General features: G+C 43.4%; 1 protein-coding gene across 3 annotated transcripts in view; it reads right to left on the bottom strand.

The window, feature by feature from the left end:
* Nucleotides 1-14,534, bottom strand: part of FBLN2 (fibulin 2) — a 116,807-nt gene that overhangs the window by 59,583 nt on the left and 42,690 nt on the right. For all 3 annotated transcript variants that reach the window (XM_010718456.3, XM_010718454.3, XM_010718455.3), the window contains exon 2: nt 10,218-11,683. In XM_010718456.3, coding sequence (XP_010716758.1) covers nt 10,218-11,556 — 1,339 coding nt within the window. In that variant the 5' untranslated portion in view covers nt 11,557-11,683. The remainder of the gene's footprint in view (nt 1-10,217; nt 11,684-14,534) is intronic.

Raw genomic sequence — 14,534 nt, 5'->3', positions numbered from 1 at the left:
TTTAAAGCATGTTAATTAGTTTACTGCAACAACCCAAAGTTCTGAGACGTGTACACAAGATTTTGGAAAGCCTACACATTTATCTCCAATCCCACTTAAAGATAAAAGCAAAACCACAACTTGCTTGTGACTACATTCAAGACAAACCAATTGAAATTAAACATTTATGTAGCCTGGTAATGTAAAACAGACTTTGTACCAAACTCTCTTTTGATTTCAATGCCATAAGTTAAGACAATGCTTATCAACTTTGACTGAGAACAGTAAAAGCTTTATCATTAATACACGAGACGTTACTTAAGTGTGTGTTATCTTCAACAAAAACAGTTACTCAGAGTAAATATCTTACAAAATCCCTTGGCTAGAATACTGTAGTTTTGAACCTGGAAATGACAACTACTGGTAGTTTCATGAAACAAGCAATTCCAACAAAGAAAACTTAATGCAAATTGCAGATGAAAATTCTTGGATAAGGGAAAATTATACTAATCCAGAGCAGCTTATAGGCCATAAACAAGATGTTTTATAGAGGTATGTGAAGAATTGCAATTGCGCCTACTTGTGCGTTGCAGAGAAATAGCCACCAACTTGCTAGTTTCTTGAGGATGTACCAAGTAAGGCTTTCCGTGCCACCAGATAATTAATTGACTTTATATTCTTATCTACAAGTCTTCCTGCTAGTGATTTCTCAGAATCATTATTTAAAGACTTTTTAAATATCTTTTAAACCAATTCAAAAGTTTCTCATTTTGCTTTCAATGCAAACCACCACTTTAACCTTAAGAAAAGAGTTGTAACAAATGACTTTTTTTATATAGCAATCTCTGCTTTCATTAAAAAGACACTTTTTCAGTAAGGAACTATACTTTCTGGAATTCCCTTTGCATGTGTCATGCACTTATTGACTCGCAGGAGGTTTGGTATTATGTATAACACATTCTGTTACAAATCCCTGGCAATGAAAAATAATTGTTTTTTAAGACTCTTTAGGATGATGTCTCAATCGGAACACGAATACAAGAAATATTTTTGATTCTTCACTTCATACAAGATGTATAACCTCATAATGTTAACCCATTTAATCTCCGTTCAGAAAAGCATTCCAGTAAGTAACACGCACAGCACATTTTAAAACTCCAACAGGAAGTAACATACATATAGTGAGACGTACAACAAAGAACCTGAAGTATCCCCAGAAGTTTTGCTGCAAGAGCTGATTTTTCTCCTCAGTTCTGTTCTCTGCAGATAAGCCAGCTCTCTGGCAGGTGACTAACACAGGTGAAAGGATGCTTCCTTAACCACAAGTCCACAAAAGTTGGCTCTTCCAAGCCTATCAGAAGGGAAGGGAAGGAACTGACAGGCAGCAAAAGTGGAGGGGATAAATCCACTATGATGTTCTGTGATAACCAAGAAAAGTATGAAAGGTAAAGATGCAGCGCAGCTGATCACCAATATAAGGGAGAAGATGCACATTTTTCTTAAAATTAAATTTTCACATAGTGACCTCATTCAAAATAAAGTTCATCCTAAAAACTTATTTATCCATGAGACACATTCACATGCTCAACTTAAATTACCTTAGTGGAAAGGTATATAACACTCTAAACAAACCTAACTCTTTTGCAATATAGGCTGCCCGAGACGCAAGCAGTAGCTTGCCATAAGGTTGGTAACAGCAAAAGGGGAGATTTAGGTAAGATGCTGGGAGGATGGTTTTTTTTTACTCAGAAGTCAGTAAGGCCGCCCAGAGAGGTTGTGGATGCCCCATCTCTGGAGGCATTCAGGGCCAGATTGGATGGAGCCCTGGGCACCCTGATCTAGTGTGTGACAACCCTGCCCAAGGCAGGGGGATTGAAACTGGATGGGCTTTATAGTCCCCTCCAACATAAGCCATTCTGTGATTTTGTTAACAGTTTTTAAACCCAGAGCTGCTGGAACCATAGACATGTATTTTAATATTGAGTAATTCAAAACTACAAATATCTCTGAGCCCTTGTAAATGCAGCATGCTTACAGCTCACGAAAGTAAGACAAAAGCAGCTAGCACTTGCGACAAGGAAGGAGAAGGAATTATAGTTCCACGTTTTTATTTTTTCCTTTTTCGTGTCAGAACTGCACCCAGCATGACCAGTCTGCTATGGGCGGCTGGACACATCTAACCTCAGCTACGTGCACCTACCTGTGCACCTCATTTGCCTCTTGGTTTCCAGATAGATTGCAGTGAGCAGCTGCCTCCCTGTTAATACTCAGAGCTCCCATGTTAGCCACTGTCTGCCACCTAATGAAGTACATCACTATCAGCAGGGTCCATTGATGGAGTAAATCCCAAAGCTCCATCAGGCAGTGAGCAATTGCAGACCCTCAGGCTCTATAAATCACTACTTGCAGACCTGTTCCCTACAGTGTGCTTGTAGCAGCAGGGCAAAGGGCTCTAGGGTGCAACACAGCTCCCCTGCCCCAAGTACAGGCAGGGCAACATGCAGCAGGGTGTGCTGATCCAAATGATAGCATGGCTGCTTTTTCCCTGTCCTTCTCTCAGACTTGGGCTTGGTGTCTGCAACACCAGTGCTTAGGGGTAGGAGTTTTGGTCTTTCTGGTGGATTTGGAAGACAATCAGTCATCTCAGACACAGCACAGACAGATTGGGAATAGTCAATAAAACATAAAACCCACTCACACATAAGGAGATCTTTATAAAATCCCAATTACTTCTGGCTTGTTACCTAAGAATCCCTGAGAGGTAAGAGATATGGCTTGCTGAGAGGCCTGGGGTAATGAAATTACAAATCCTTTCATGAGTAAGCATATGCTGCGTTCCTCTGGCCCACATATTTGAAACTGTTCAAAAGGTTATTGTCTGACAAAATTTGGAACAGAAATTACTACTTATATTTGCTTCCCTCTAACAAGCTATACTCTGTGTCAATACCTCAGTGATTGATTATAACACCACAAACACTACTCCAAATAAGTCTCATTTTAATTCTGTTTCTTAATAGACGTACTCTCACATACATACTATAAAGAGCAGGTGCCATCATCTGAGATACCCAAGAGCCCAGGGGTCTTGTGTTTTCAAGAGCTTAATTGTGGCTAAAAGTGGCACAAGACGACCCCTATCTCAATTCCACAGTTTGTCTCCAGCACATTTTAATTTCATAATTGAGATCAAATGTTCTTGCAAACCACAGATGAAACTGACTTTTCACAAAAGATAGACGATGTTTACCTCTACAAAATAGGTACAGAGAGTGGGTTTCCAAAGATATTTTGATGCCCGGGGATTTTAGGTGATAACATGTCATAATAAGTTAGATGCTCAACTTCATTCACATTTATTATTTCAACATATTGGATTTAAACTGTCCTGGTACCCAAATCCCATGAAGTTAAAGGATGTATGAGAATACCTGCCTGTGTCCCCTGTCACTGTGGAAAACCTGTCCCAGGCAAACACTGCCTTTTGAGTTTAACCAGGGCCAGCAGTGAGGCATGCACTTCCTGCTGGAAGCCAAAGTTTCATCCCATTCCACTCTTTCTTCGAACAGTCTTTGCAGTTGCCCTTGGTGCCAGCACTTAGCACAGTGCATTCCCTTGTAAGAAAAAGTGCTCCAGCCAGCTGAATGAGTAATAAATAGTAGTTGTGCTTCAGGGAGAAAAGCACAGTGTATAAAACTTGTGTCAGTGGATGAAAATCTGACCAATCCACATCATTGCACCAAGTTCTGAGAAAAACATTCTGCTCTTCAGGCAAGATTAGCAAGACCTGAAGGAACGTACAAGTTCATCCCACCTTGTATCACACATTGTAGCTGCCAGCCATTGCCCCCAGGAGTTCGGAATCTTACTCATAAGATCACACTGAAGTGAGCAGCTGCTCTGTTCAACTTTGTGGAGAACAGAAGAAAACAGAGACCCATCTTCTCCAACAGCTCGACTTGCAAGGAGCTCGTGACCTTTGATAGGTATCTCCATTCTATTAAAGGGACACATGCTGACTGGAACAAGGTCTGTGGTGACAAAGGCTTGGGCTGAGGCTCACAAAGGAGATTCTTGCGGGGAAAAAAAAGCAAAAAAAGCAAAAAGAAGAATGCACTAAACTCAGAGCTTTGTGGATCATGTGGAACCTTGCCAGTTGGAAAGCCAGCAACAGCCTGACCTGCAGCAGCTCCCAAAACACACACAGGCGAGCAGCAGTCATGCAGCAACTTGTCCAGGGAAATCAACTAGGCACAAACACAAAAACATCAACACTGACCTAGAAAGTGCGCCCCTGGCTAGGGCAAGTCTGGATACTCACAATTCAGCTGCTGCTGACATGCCCAGGCTGGTACGTTAGGTCAGCTCCTAGTTTGTGCTCAAATTCCTCAAGAGGAACCGTTCAGAGCACTTCACATGAGCTCAGTGGTGCATCCACTGAAAGCAGGAGCTCAGTCACATGTGGCAGAGCAGCACCTGGAGATTTGATACCTTTGGCTACTGCTTATTTCAAAGTCTGCAAACAAATAGTGTGAATGCTCTCCTTTACGTGGCTGGGGCAGGGTTTGGTTTCCCCTCGTGTGCTGCATTCACAGCCCTGTGCCATAAGCAGTGTCCAGTGCACACCAGCCTGAAGTTACTGCTCTCATTAACATAGGAAGTAGCAAGAGATAAGCAAGGGGAGAGGACTAAGAAGAGAAGCCCCTGATACACAGTAGCATCCAGATACCACCTGGTAAGGTAGGAATGACATTTTGGGCAGAACATCATCATCTATTTTGTGGTTCTCTCTTCAAATGCTTCTCTATTTTATTGTATTTTCATCCCTCTCTTTCTGTAAGTACTCTCGCCTGCCTTACACTCATTCAAGCCATCTTCTTCCATTATCCCTCTCAAAGCTGTGCCTACCCAAGAGACAGCTGAACACTCGCCTGGGGCTGTAGCTCAGCCCAATTCATACTGCTGGCCTGAAGGCTTTTTCTCCCTACATCCCACTCTCCCCAGGTTTATTTTTATTCTGCAGTTATCTTAGTTTGAGGTCTCAGAGCTGATTTCTTCCTGCTGCAGAGAGAGCTGGGACCAAGTATATAATACAGATTTAAGCCTGAGGTAAAAAACAACTAAACATGAATGAACACATCACCTAATATTTAAAAAACACAAAGTAATTGCAGTTTGAGATTGTGTTTCCAAAGCTTCACTCTCAGCATTTCCCACCCTCTGTGCCTTTTACAGCAGCAGCAGGATGAAGGGCTGAAGAGTTGGTGTGCTCAGGGAAGCCCTCAGTGCAGGCGTGCTCCACGGATCTCGTTTCCCAAATGTCCTCAGTTACTAAAGGCGAGGTCTTTCTTCATAAGCCTCAGTCCCTGAGCAAACACACAGTAGATGCGATGGCTGAAAACCTGCCTACGTCCTCAGGTGTTGCACAAGAGCCTCCCACTGCCTCCTTCTGATAAGGATTCACTTGCAATGAGTGCTATTTTCCAATCCACTGATCTTGTCTCACGAATTTACTTCAGTTGGAGAGCAATTATCCTTATCTCTGAAAATGACCATGATAAACTCATCCACAACTGGTGATTTTTTTTAAGTGGAAAAATACCTCTATTCTGAAACACAATAGTTCCAGCTAGACACAAATTGTTATTCAGGCTGCCAAAAGCAGAACGCAAATCGTAAAACATTCACAACGAGGCTGCTCGCTACCTGAGCTACATTTATCCAAGGAACAGCACTGCTCTGGCAGTGCATGGGGAAATGGAAACAAGTAGGAAAAAAATAATAAAAACTTGACAGTAAGATCTTTAAATATGTTTTATTAAGCCCTTCCCTGTTCAGGGCATTTTTATTATGAGGAAATAGGAAATACAGAAATTAAAATTCCCTCTGTTGCTCCTGCAGTAAATGACAGGATAAGATCAATGTTTGGGAAGAGACTGTATAAAGACTATAGTCTCAATCAATCTCATCCTTTCCCTTGGTAACAGTATTTAATTTACACTTTCTCAGCTGAGTAATTACCTCTACTTTACGCTTACTATTCCTTTAGGAGTGGATTAATTAGCATTTGCCACAGCAGCTTCAATAGGTCTGCATGTGGCTGGAGAACTCTTCAGCGTACAAATGGGATCTACGACAAGTGCACTCAGTTTGAAGACAGAAGTGTTTCCACAGCAGAGTGGTGCGAGCTGGCACAGAGCACAGGATGGTGAACCCCTGTGCAGCAACAGCCACCAGCCCTGCTGGGGCAGGTATCATCTGCTGGGCTCAGCTCCCCAGAGCCACCAGAGTCCCATTGGGCCTTCTGCAGGGCCACTAGGGGTGACCACAGCAGTGCCCACTCCCTCCCTTGGGGCTGTGAGTGCTGGGCTGCCGTAGGGAGCCATGGGGCCCAACCCCATGTAGCACCCAGGTAATCAGCAAAACTGCTGCACAAGGAAAGCTCAGAGCAGCTTTCCAGTATCTAGAGGGGGGCTGTAAGAAAGATGGGGACGGACTCTTTAGCAGGGTTTGCTGTGACAGGGCAAGGGGAAATGGTTTCAAACTAAAGGAGGGGAGATTTAGATTGGATATAGGGAAGAAGCTTTTTTACACTAAGGGTGGTAAGGCATTGGCACAGATTGCTCAGAGAGGCAATGGTGCCCCGACCCTGGAGACATTCAAGGTCAGGATGGAGCAGGTTCTGAGCATCTGATGGGACTGTAGGTGTCCCTGTTCAGTGCAGTGGACTAGATGGCCTTTAAGAGTCCCTTCCAACTCAAACGATTCTATGATTCTAAAACAGTAGTGAGGAAGAAATCCTGAAAGAAACGGCAGTTTGCTGGAGAACATGAGTGAAAATAGCTAAATAGATAGCTTTGGCTGGAGGTTGTGAAACACAGTGCTATAGCACATCTCATTGTACACACCTGTGTCTGACAGCAGCATGCAGACAGATTTGGCCCAGCCCAGACCTCACAGCCTCCAGCTGACATACAAATGGACAGTGAAGCACAAAAGGAGAATGTGGATCAAAAGGCAAAATTAATCCAAGCACCTACTCCATGTTGTTTCTATCATAAGATTGCATAAGATGCAGCAGAGACTTGGGAGATGAAAGCTCAGCTACATATAATATTGGAGTGAGATACATAAAATATTAGTCACAAAGCCAAGTGATTAACCAGAGGCACCAGGGATTCAACCACTGAGATCTGATGCCAGGACACAGCTAATAGGAAGGGAAAAAAATGCAATAGCCATCTACCCTAGGATGAATTTTTAGTGGCAGCAAATGTTTCTGTGAAGACCCTTATACTTCTCTAAGCTCCAGGGAGAAAGAAATACTAAAATAAATTACACAGTATGTAGAAAGTCCCCAGAGACACAAAAAATATGTATCACTTGGGGACTTGGGAACCCAAATAAACACAAGGGAAAAAAAGCAATTAAGATGAAATTTTAATAAGTGTACTGAAGATTTCAAGGAAGGACAACCTAAAATAAAGCAAGTCCACCCCCACACACAGACTGATGAGAAAAGCAGGAGAAGTCAGTTAAGTGCAAAAAGAACCCAAGCAATCTCCTAGACCAGCCTGCTTTTCAGGGCAGCCAATGCTGGGCACACACAACCTGGGGGCTCCCACATCCCCATGCAGCCATGCTGGAGAAGATCCTCCCCAGAGCTACAGGCAGTGGGGCTGGCTCACATTGCAGCCCAGAGAGCTGGGCCTACCCACATGCCTTGTAGGGCTGCCTGTGTGCAGCCTCCAGGGGGAAGCTGAATGCAGCTGGAGGTGTGGCAACACTTTGTTATGACAGCAGCAGCCCTGCTGGGGAACAGCAACATGGCCATGCAGGTTTTAAAGATGAAAGGAAAAGGTATTTGGCAATTCGAGCAGATTACACCACTTCGTAGTTAGAAATAACATGCTCAGAATTTATGCTTTCATTCTACGTCTGCAGGCAGAATTAATCTTCCTTTCAAGGCTGACTAATGTCTTCACTTGCCCTCTATCACCAGCTCAGGAATCACCAAAGAGACAGAAGATGTATGTGTTTTATTACATGGAACATATGGATCTGCTCACATGAGTCACAACCACATCAATTAAAAGAACACCGCCACCACAAGTGAAAATCCAGCAGTCCCTAGGCATGAGCACTGCAACTAGTCAGGTTCAGAGAGACTTCTGGTTTTGGGAAACGTTCTGCAGCTCCCTCACAGCACACGGGCATCACTTTTTGTTGCTATCCAGCAAGAACCTCAGCTAGTCCTGTGCCAGCCAAGCAGTTCCCATGGATGACAGATTGAAAGCATCCTAAGGAGACTCCAGACTGTGGCAGCTAGTTCTATAGAAGAGCTCTTTCACCCCAAAAGCCTTTCTTAAACTCTATTACTGAACATTTAGGAATGTTTCACCAATGTCTCATTTTTGAGAGCGGAAAAAAAACAAAACAAAACAAAACAATTTAAGTAGACTGGATTAAAATATCATGATAAGATAGGTTCTTGTTCACTGTTACTAACTCAGACCTATGTGTAACACAGCCTTGATGCACAACTCAGAAGAGATGTTGCAGTAGGCTGCAAGAAATGAGGGAAGAGCTGTAAGCATAGCCTAGCAGTGTAAACCTGAGCACAGGTGAACTCAGTGCACAATCTAGGCACCTACTTTTCACCACTCACATTTCACAGAGCAGACACAGGTGTTATTCTCTTATTCAGGTTAGACAAACTGGAAGGTTGGAACCAGTTTACCCCTTGGATCATCAGTCAGCCAGGCCTAGGAGATTCATCTTTCACAGAACAAATGTATCTAGATGTGAAATGAAATAGGCATCTATGAAGAGAAGGTAGCACAGAGGTAAGGCTTGAAGCACATAAACTATCCATCACATCACATTTGACAGCCTCCATCTGTTAATGACATCCCTCTGCATGGTATGTGTGTTCAGCCAATGTTTTCTCATTTCAAGGCACTGGGTTCAAGCTGCCTCCTTGGAAGCTGCCTGGCTTACAGCTGTAATGCAGTAAAGTTCTGCAGGTAGAACTGATTTGTAGAGCATTGTTCTGGTGAAGTCAAGACATCAAGGTCTGACTCGGATTATGGCTGCTATCACGACTATGAAGTCAACATTTACAATAAAAACACACGTGAAAGAGAAAGAAGGGGCTATCACCTCCATGCATGGACCTCATACCCCTTTTATTCAGTAAACAAGGCAAGCTGCTTACAGGGGGACCTAGAGCCTCGGTTCTTTCTCAAACCTACCACCTCCTATCTCCCTTAAACTTCTTGAGTAGATGGACTAACATGTAGAAGGGCTACCTAGGTAACCCAGGAAGAAATATCACAGCCTAGGGAGTAATCAGTATTCTCAACTCAGACTGCAAGTATTATACATTTGAGTTCTCATGAGAACATTTTGTGCCACATCTTGAAAATGGAGATATTACTCTTGATTTGATGAAAAATGAATTGAAAATATGAGCTGTATACGTGCTAATTTATAGCGATGAAGTTTGCATTCATTACTGTAATGAGCACTGCATAAAGCATATAATCAACATTCACTGAAGATGTCAAGAGGAATCCAGAGGCAGAGAGGAAATGCATACACTTGCCACAGTTGATCATAAACATCATCAACTTCCAGCCCCCAAAAAAACCCAAAGCATGAGGCAGTCCTTTCTCTGTACTAGTCCTCAGTGGTGTTCGAATGTATCTACCAAGTTCTTCTACTAATGAGCTTAGACAGCCTTTCAGCCATAGGATAAATATTACAACAAGTGCTGTAAATGTTTGTCTAGGATGCACAGTGTCCTAGAAGCATAACCATCTCACTCCTTCCTCTAGTAAAAGATGAAAGCTACAAATTCGATTATATTCAGCTGGTAACTGGAGAATCCAAACAGATAAATAATTAAATCCAATTTCTTTCCTGTACAGTAAAACATTTCTCTGACCTTGCATTAGAAATGAAGAAGAGAAAATAATAAAAGGAAAAATCATTATCTGAAATAAAGTTAAAACACAAGAAAAAACCATCCACAGTCTGCGAAATCAAAATAAGGCAAGCAACAATGAAACGGTAGCTGTGGAGTCATATGAAAGACAAACCACCTTTGGAAAGAGCTAAAAGAAGGTAACTGGAGATTTGCTTGACTTCCTATTTGTGTGGAGTGAAAATAAGGAAAGAGAAATGCCACTGCAAGTAAATGTTACATAGACATCTACACTGGAAATAGTTCTTACCTTCTGGTAATCTGGGGTTAGCGTGAATAGAGTTGGGGTCCCCATCTTCCTCAGGATGGTAACGATAAAGTGTCTGTGACTGCTTTTGGGATGACTGACTACGGTCTTCCTTTAGAGCAACAGGGGGAGAGGTTGTTGCACTGAACTTTACCTTGGGAAAGGCATTTTCCTCATGTGTTTCGTGGGAAGATTTTGCTGAACTTGGCTCTGTTAAATTCACCTCTTTCAAGTCTAGATGAATACTGTTCCCCGGGTCTTCTTTTCTGGCGTGCTTTTTCATTTTAGAATGGGGTGCTCTTTCGTGCTCATTCCTTTCCTTGTCCCCCTGCTTCCCCTTTTGTCTCCTGTCCAGTTTCCCCAGCTGTTTGGGTGTCTCAGTTGTGGCTGTGGTGTGCTCTAGAGGAGCAATGGTTGTTACTGGGGCTTCCTTATGCGTTGTTTGCTGGGGGGGTGCTGCAGTGGTGCTGGGCACCCTCTTTTGCTCAGTTCTTTCTGTGGCACTGCGAAATTCAGAGAGGAGCTTCGGTGCTGCTGTGGTGAGCGGAGTGGTTGTTTCCTCAGCATATGTATCAGCCACAGCTGAACTTGAAGGAGCAATGCTGGCTGGTAGGTAGTCGTAATCCTCGCTTTGCTCCTGGCTGATGCTCTCTTGCTCAAAATGGGAAGAATAGCTCCTGTATTTTTTTGGAGATTCCACCTGGGTGTTGTCTCCTTCCGGTGCCTCCTGGTCGTAGCTGTACGGATCGTCGTAGTGCCTCTCTGGTTCATTGTCTTCAGTATCCATGGGACTCACGGTGTTTAAGGCGAACGTGTTACAATCAGGAAGCTGGTAGCACATCAGCTCACCGCCAGCATTTGGACAATGGCAGACCTTGCACGGGGGCATGTGAAAGGTGTGTCCTGCTACGTATTTCTGCCCCTCGTGGAGGCAGCCTATTCTTCCACACTGAGGGCACCCGTCCGCTGGCACCACTGCATCAATGCAGTTTGGGGGCAACTCTGGGCACAGCATGAACTGGCAGCTGATCTTACCCCCTCCCTTGGGGCACGAACATTCAGTGCTTCCAAAGTCCACGAAGTAAGACTGCCCTTCAGGTACTTTGCCATTGACGAAGCCCACGTTGACACAGTCATAGTACTGGTAGCCTTCACACGTGCAGCCGTGCTGCAGACACGTGGCACAGCACTCACCGGGCTCCAGCACATCGTCGATGCAGTTGTCCAGGGGCTGGCACTCCACACCCGTGCAGTCCCTCTGTGCGTGGGAAACGCCGCTCCACAGCAGCATGAAGAAGGCAGCATTCAGACAGCTCCGCTGCCAGCTCTGGTGCCTATCCATAGTCTTCCCAAAAACACAGCTCCAGTCCAAAGGTACACTTTTAAGCGTTGCTGGTTTCTTTTCTAGAAGGCTGTATATTCAGCTCCAATTCTGCAGCGTTTTCCCGAGTTACCTTTCCTCATAGACCCTAGAATTATGAAAGAAAACTCTGTTAAAGACTACACTCAGCACATATCCTGTTAAACATTAGAGGTCTTTAAAAGTTGGGACGAAATCCAACATCTGGAAATCTAAGTATGAAATTAATCATGAAGTCTTCCAAGCATTGTAGGCACTGAGTTTGGAGTTACAAGCTCTTCTCCCTCCCCTCCCCCCGCTGCTCCAATGCCTATTTCTAAAAAGAAAAAGGCTTTTACTATTCTATTTTTATTCTGCTCAGAATATATATGCATATTAAAATAAAAATAAGGTCTGTATACTTCCTGTCCTTTTGTTAAATTATTCTTTCTAGGAAAAAAAAAAGATTTTTTTGGCAGATAATAAACAAATAGACAGTTGCTCCTCTGTAGATGCAAATATAAGATATTTAATCTTTCTGTTTTAATTACAAAGATCCAAATCTTAAGGATCTTTCATGGCCAAAACTCAGCCTGATAATTTGTCTGTTAACACATGTGAACTCGAAATAACAGGAGTTTTGTTCTGCCTCTTTCCTCCATTTAGCAATCATTTGCACTTCAGTTGTCAGCATTAACAGTTATTTTCTTGCCCCAGCGGTGCTAAAATAGAACTTTGTACACTGCTGTTACCGAGTGGTTAAACATCATATTAGCTATCCTGTAATACACAGTAGAGGCCGGATCCTCAGCTCAGAAGTTGGCTCAGCTCCACAGCAGGCCTGCAGTGCATGGGGGATTGATTGCATACACTGGAGTTACAACCAATGCACAACCAACAGGCGTTCACTCCAGTTCAGGATACGCCACCAGTGGGAACCGCTTTTCTTTTTGACAGCACGACTGTTCCTTTATACAGAACTACTACACTGTGAATAGAATGGCTATTTAAAAATCAAATGAATTGGCATGATAAAACTTTGCTAAAATGGGTTGAGGAAAAGAAAGTTGTTGTTATTTAATCATTCAATCCTTTGACCATGGAAAAGTCCAAGGAAATAATCTGTTGGCCTTTACATCAAAAGCATGCTCAAAATGCTATACTACTAGCATGGAAAAGTAGATAAAACAGAAAAAAAAGTTTGTGTATAAGATTCTATAGAATTTACAATCTGATTATTTTTCCAGAACCCCTCCCAAAAAAAAAGAAGAAAAAAAAAGACCCTAGAACTTTTATCTAGCGGGTTAAATGTAGACACATCACCAAGAACAATAAACCACACACGCAACAGGAATCCTGCCAGAAAATCCATTCAGAAAGATTACTTCTCCCATTCAAACCAGGCTTCCAACAAGTCTGCTTAGGCACTGCTGGAAAGCAGCCAGGCCGTGGGAAAAGCGTGCCTGTTCTGATAAGATATGGACAAACTGTGCTGAGAATTTCCACAGCTCCGTCCTGGAATCTGAATTACTTCAGTACATCATACAGAGATACAGTTCTTATAAATGAAAGGTTTTTACTACTATTTGAATCTATTAGTTCAGCATGCTAACAGACACCAACAATGAGAAATAAAAGCTTCAGAATGTATGCTAATGGCTTGGAAGAAGCTCACTTTTTCAGAACTGCTCCCAGAAGTAGGATATGTTGTCCAAGGGAGAATTTTGCAATAGGTGGTGCTAAAATTAATTTTTCAGGATGCAGTGTGGGAATTAATAATTTATCCTACTTCCAGCAGCTTCTGCGGGTAATCCAAGTGTGCAATTATTACCTTGCTTTAGCCAGGGAACAAAGAATGGAAGGACAGTTAAAAATAAGCTCCCTCAGTAAGGTCCCCACAGCAGCATTTTGTCATCGTTCCCTCCCATCAATACCTCCTGGTGTTAACGTTTGGTACATGGAAGTCAGTTCTGTTCCTGTGGGATCACTGCTGGCACAGCTGTGCCCAGCCCTGCCTGCTGCTCCTCTCCCATCCCAGTTCTTCCCAGGTGCTTTGGGTGTCACAGCCCCGCATTTGGCTATGCATGCAGGCAGGGCACTGGTTGCCCACAGCTTGTATGCAACATCCACTTTTTACATCCGAACAGCAACTGTTCACACTCTGAAAAAGAAACTCCAAACAAGAAACCCCCAAATTAGCTCCTGTCTTGAGGTAAGAAGCACAAAGCCATTGATCCAGCCTGCCCAGAAGCTCAAGCACTGCTGAAGATTTACCAAGATAAACCTAGGAATAGTAGATTGTTTCCCCTCTGCATTCTTCCCATCACCTCACAAATACAGTCCCATTTTCCTGAAGGATGTCCCTGACTGCCCTACCTGGTCCAGCTTTTCTTCTGTTATTTCCTTGCTCCCTTTCCTCTCACTCGCGCAGAGGGCTGGAATGCTCAGGGCCATGACGAGCACCATCTCTGCTCCCTACCTTCCATACTTGCTGCTCAATGCCTTGCTCAGTTCCTGAGATACCCTGTATCCTTTCTTGTTTGATACCCTGAATATTCAGTTTTCAAGCTACCAACCTCAAACTGATAAGGTCCAAATCCTTACAAAGCCTTTTTCTGTTGATAACATCACAATTTTCCTTATCCTCAAGCTCATTTTCTTTCATCAGAGACTTCTTGTTTCTGACTCCAACAAAAGCATCTCTTTTTATTCCTTTAAAGCACTGCATTTTCCCTGTACTTTCTCCATCTGTTCCCCACACCCATGGCTCCCCTCCGTGAACCCATAAACTTGCATATCATAGAAACAGCCTCAATGTCAGGCACAGAGAAGAAAAATTGGAGTGAAGCAGGCAGACACAGCTGTTGAGCACCACTGAGAAAATGCTCCCACCTGAGCTAGAGAGCCCTGCCCAACCCACACAGCAGATGTGGGACAGCCTCGTGATCCTTGCTGCTGGAAGGGGCTCTGGGGACAGCAGC

The sequence above is a fragment of the Meleagris gallopavo genome, chromosome 14 (genome assembly GCF_000146605.3).
Source record: "Meleagris gallopavo isolate NT-WF06-2002-E0010 breed Aviagen turkey brand Nicholas breeding stock chromosome 14, Turkey_5.1, whole genome shotgun sequence".
Classification (NCBI taxonomy): Eukaryota; Metazoa; Chordata; class Aves; order Galliformes; family Phasianidae; genus Meleagris; species Meleagris gallopavo.
This window is presented reverse-complemented; position numbering and strand designations above follow the sequence as displayed.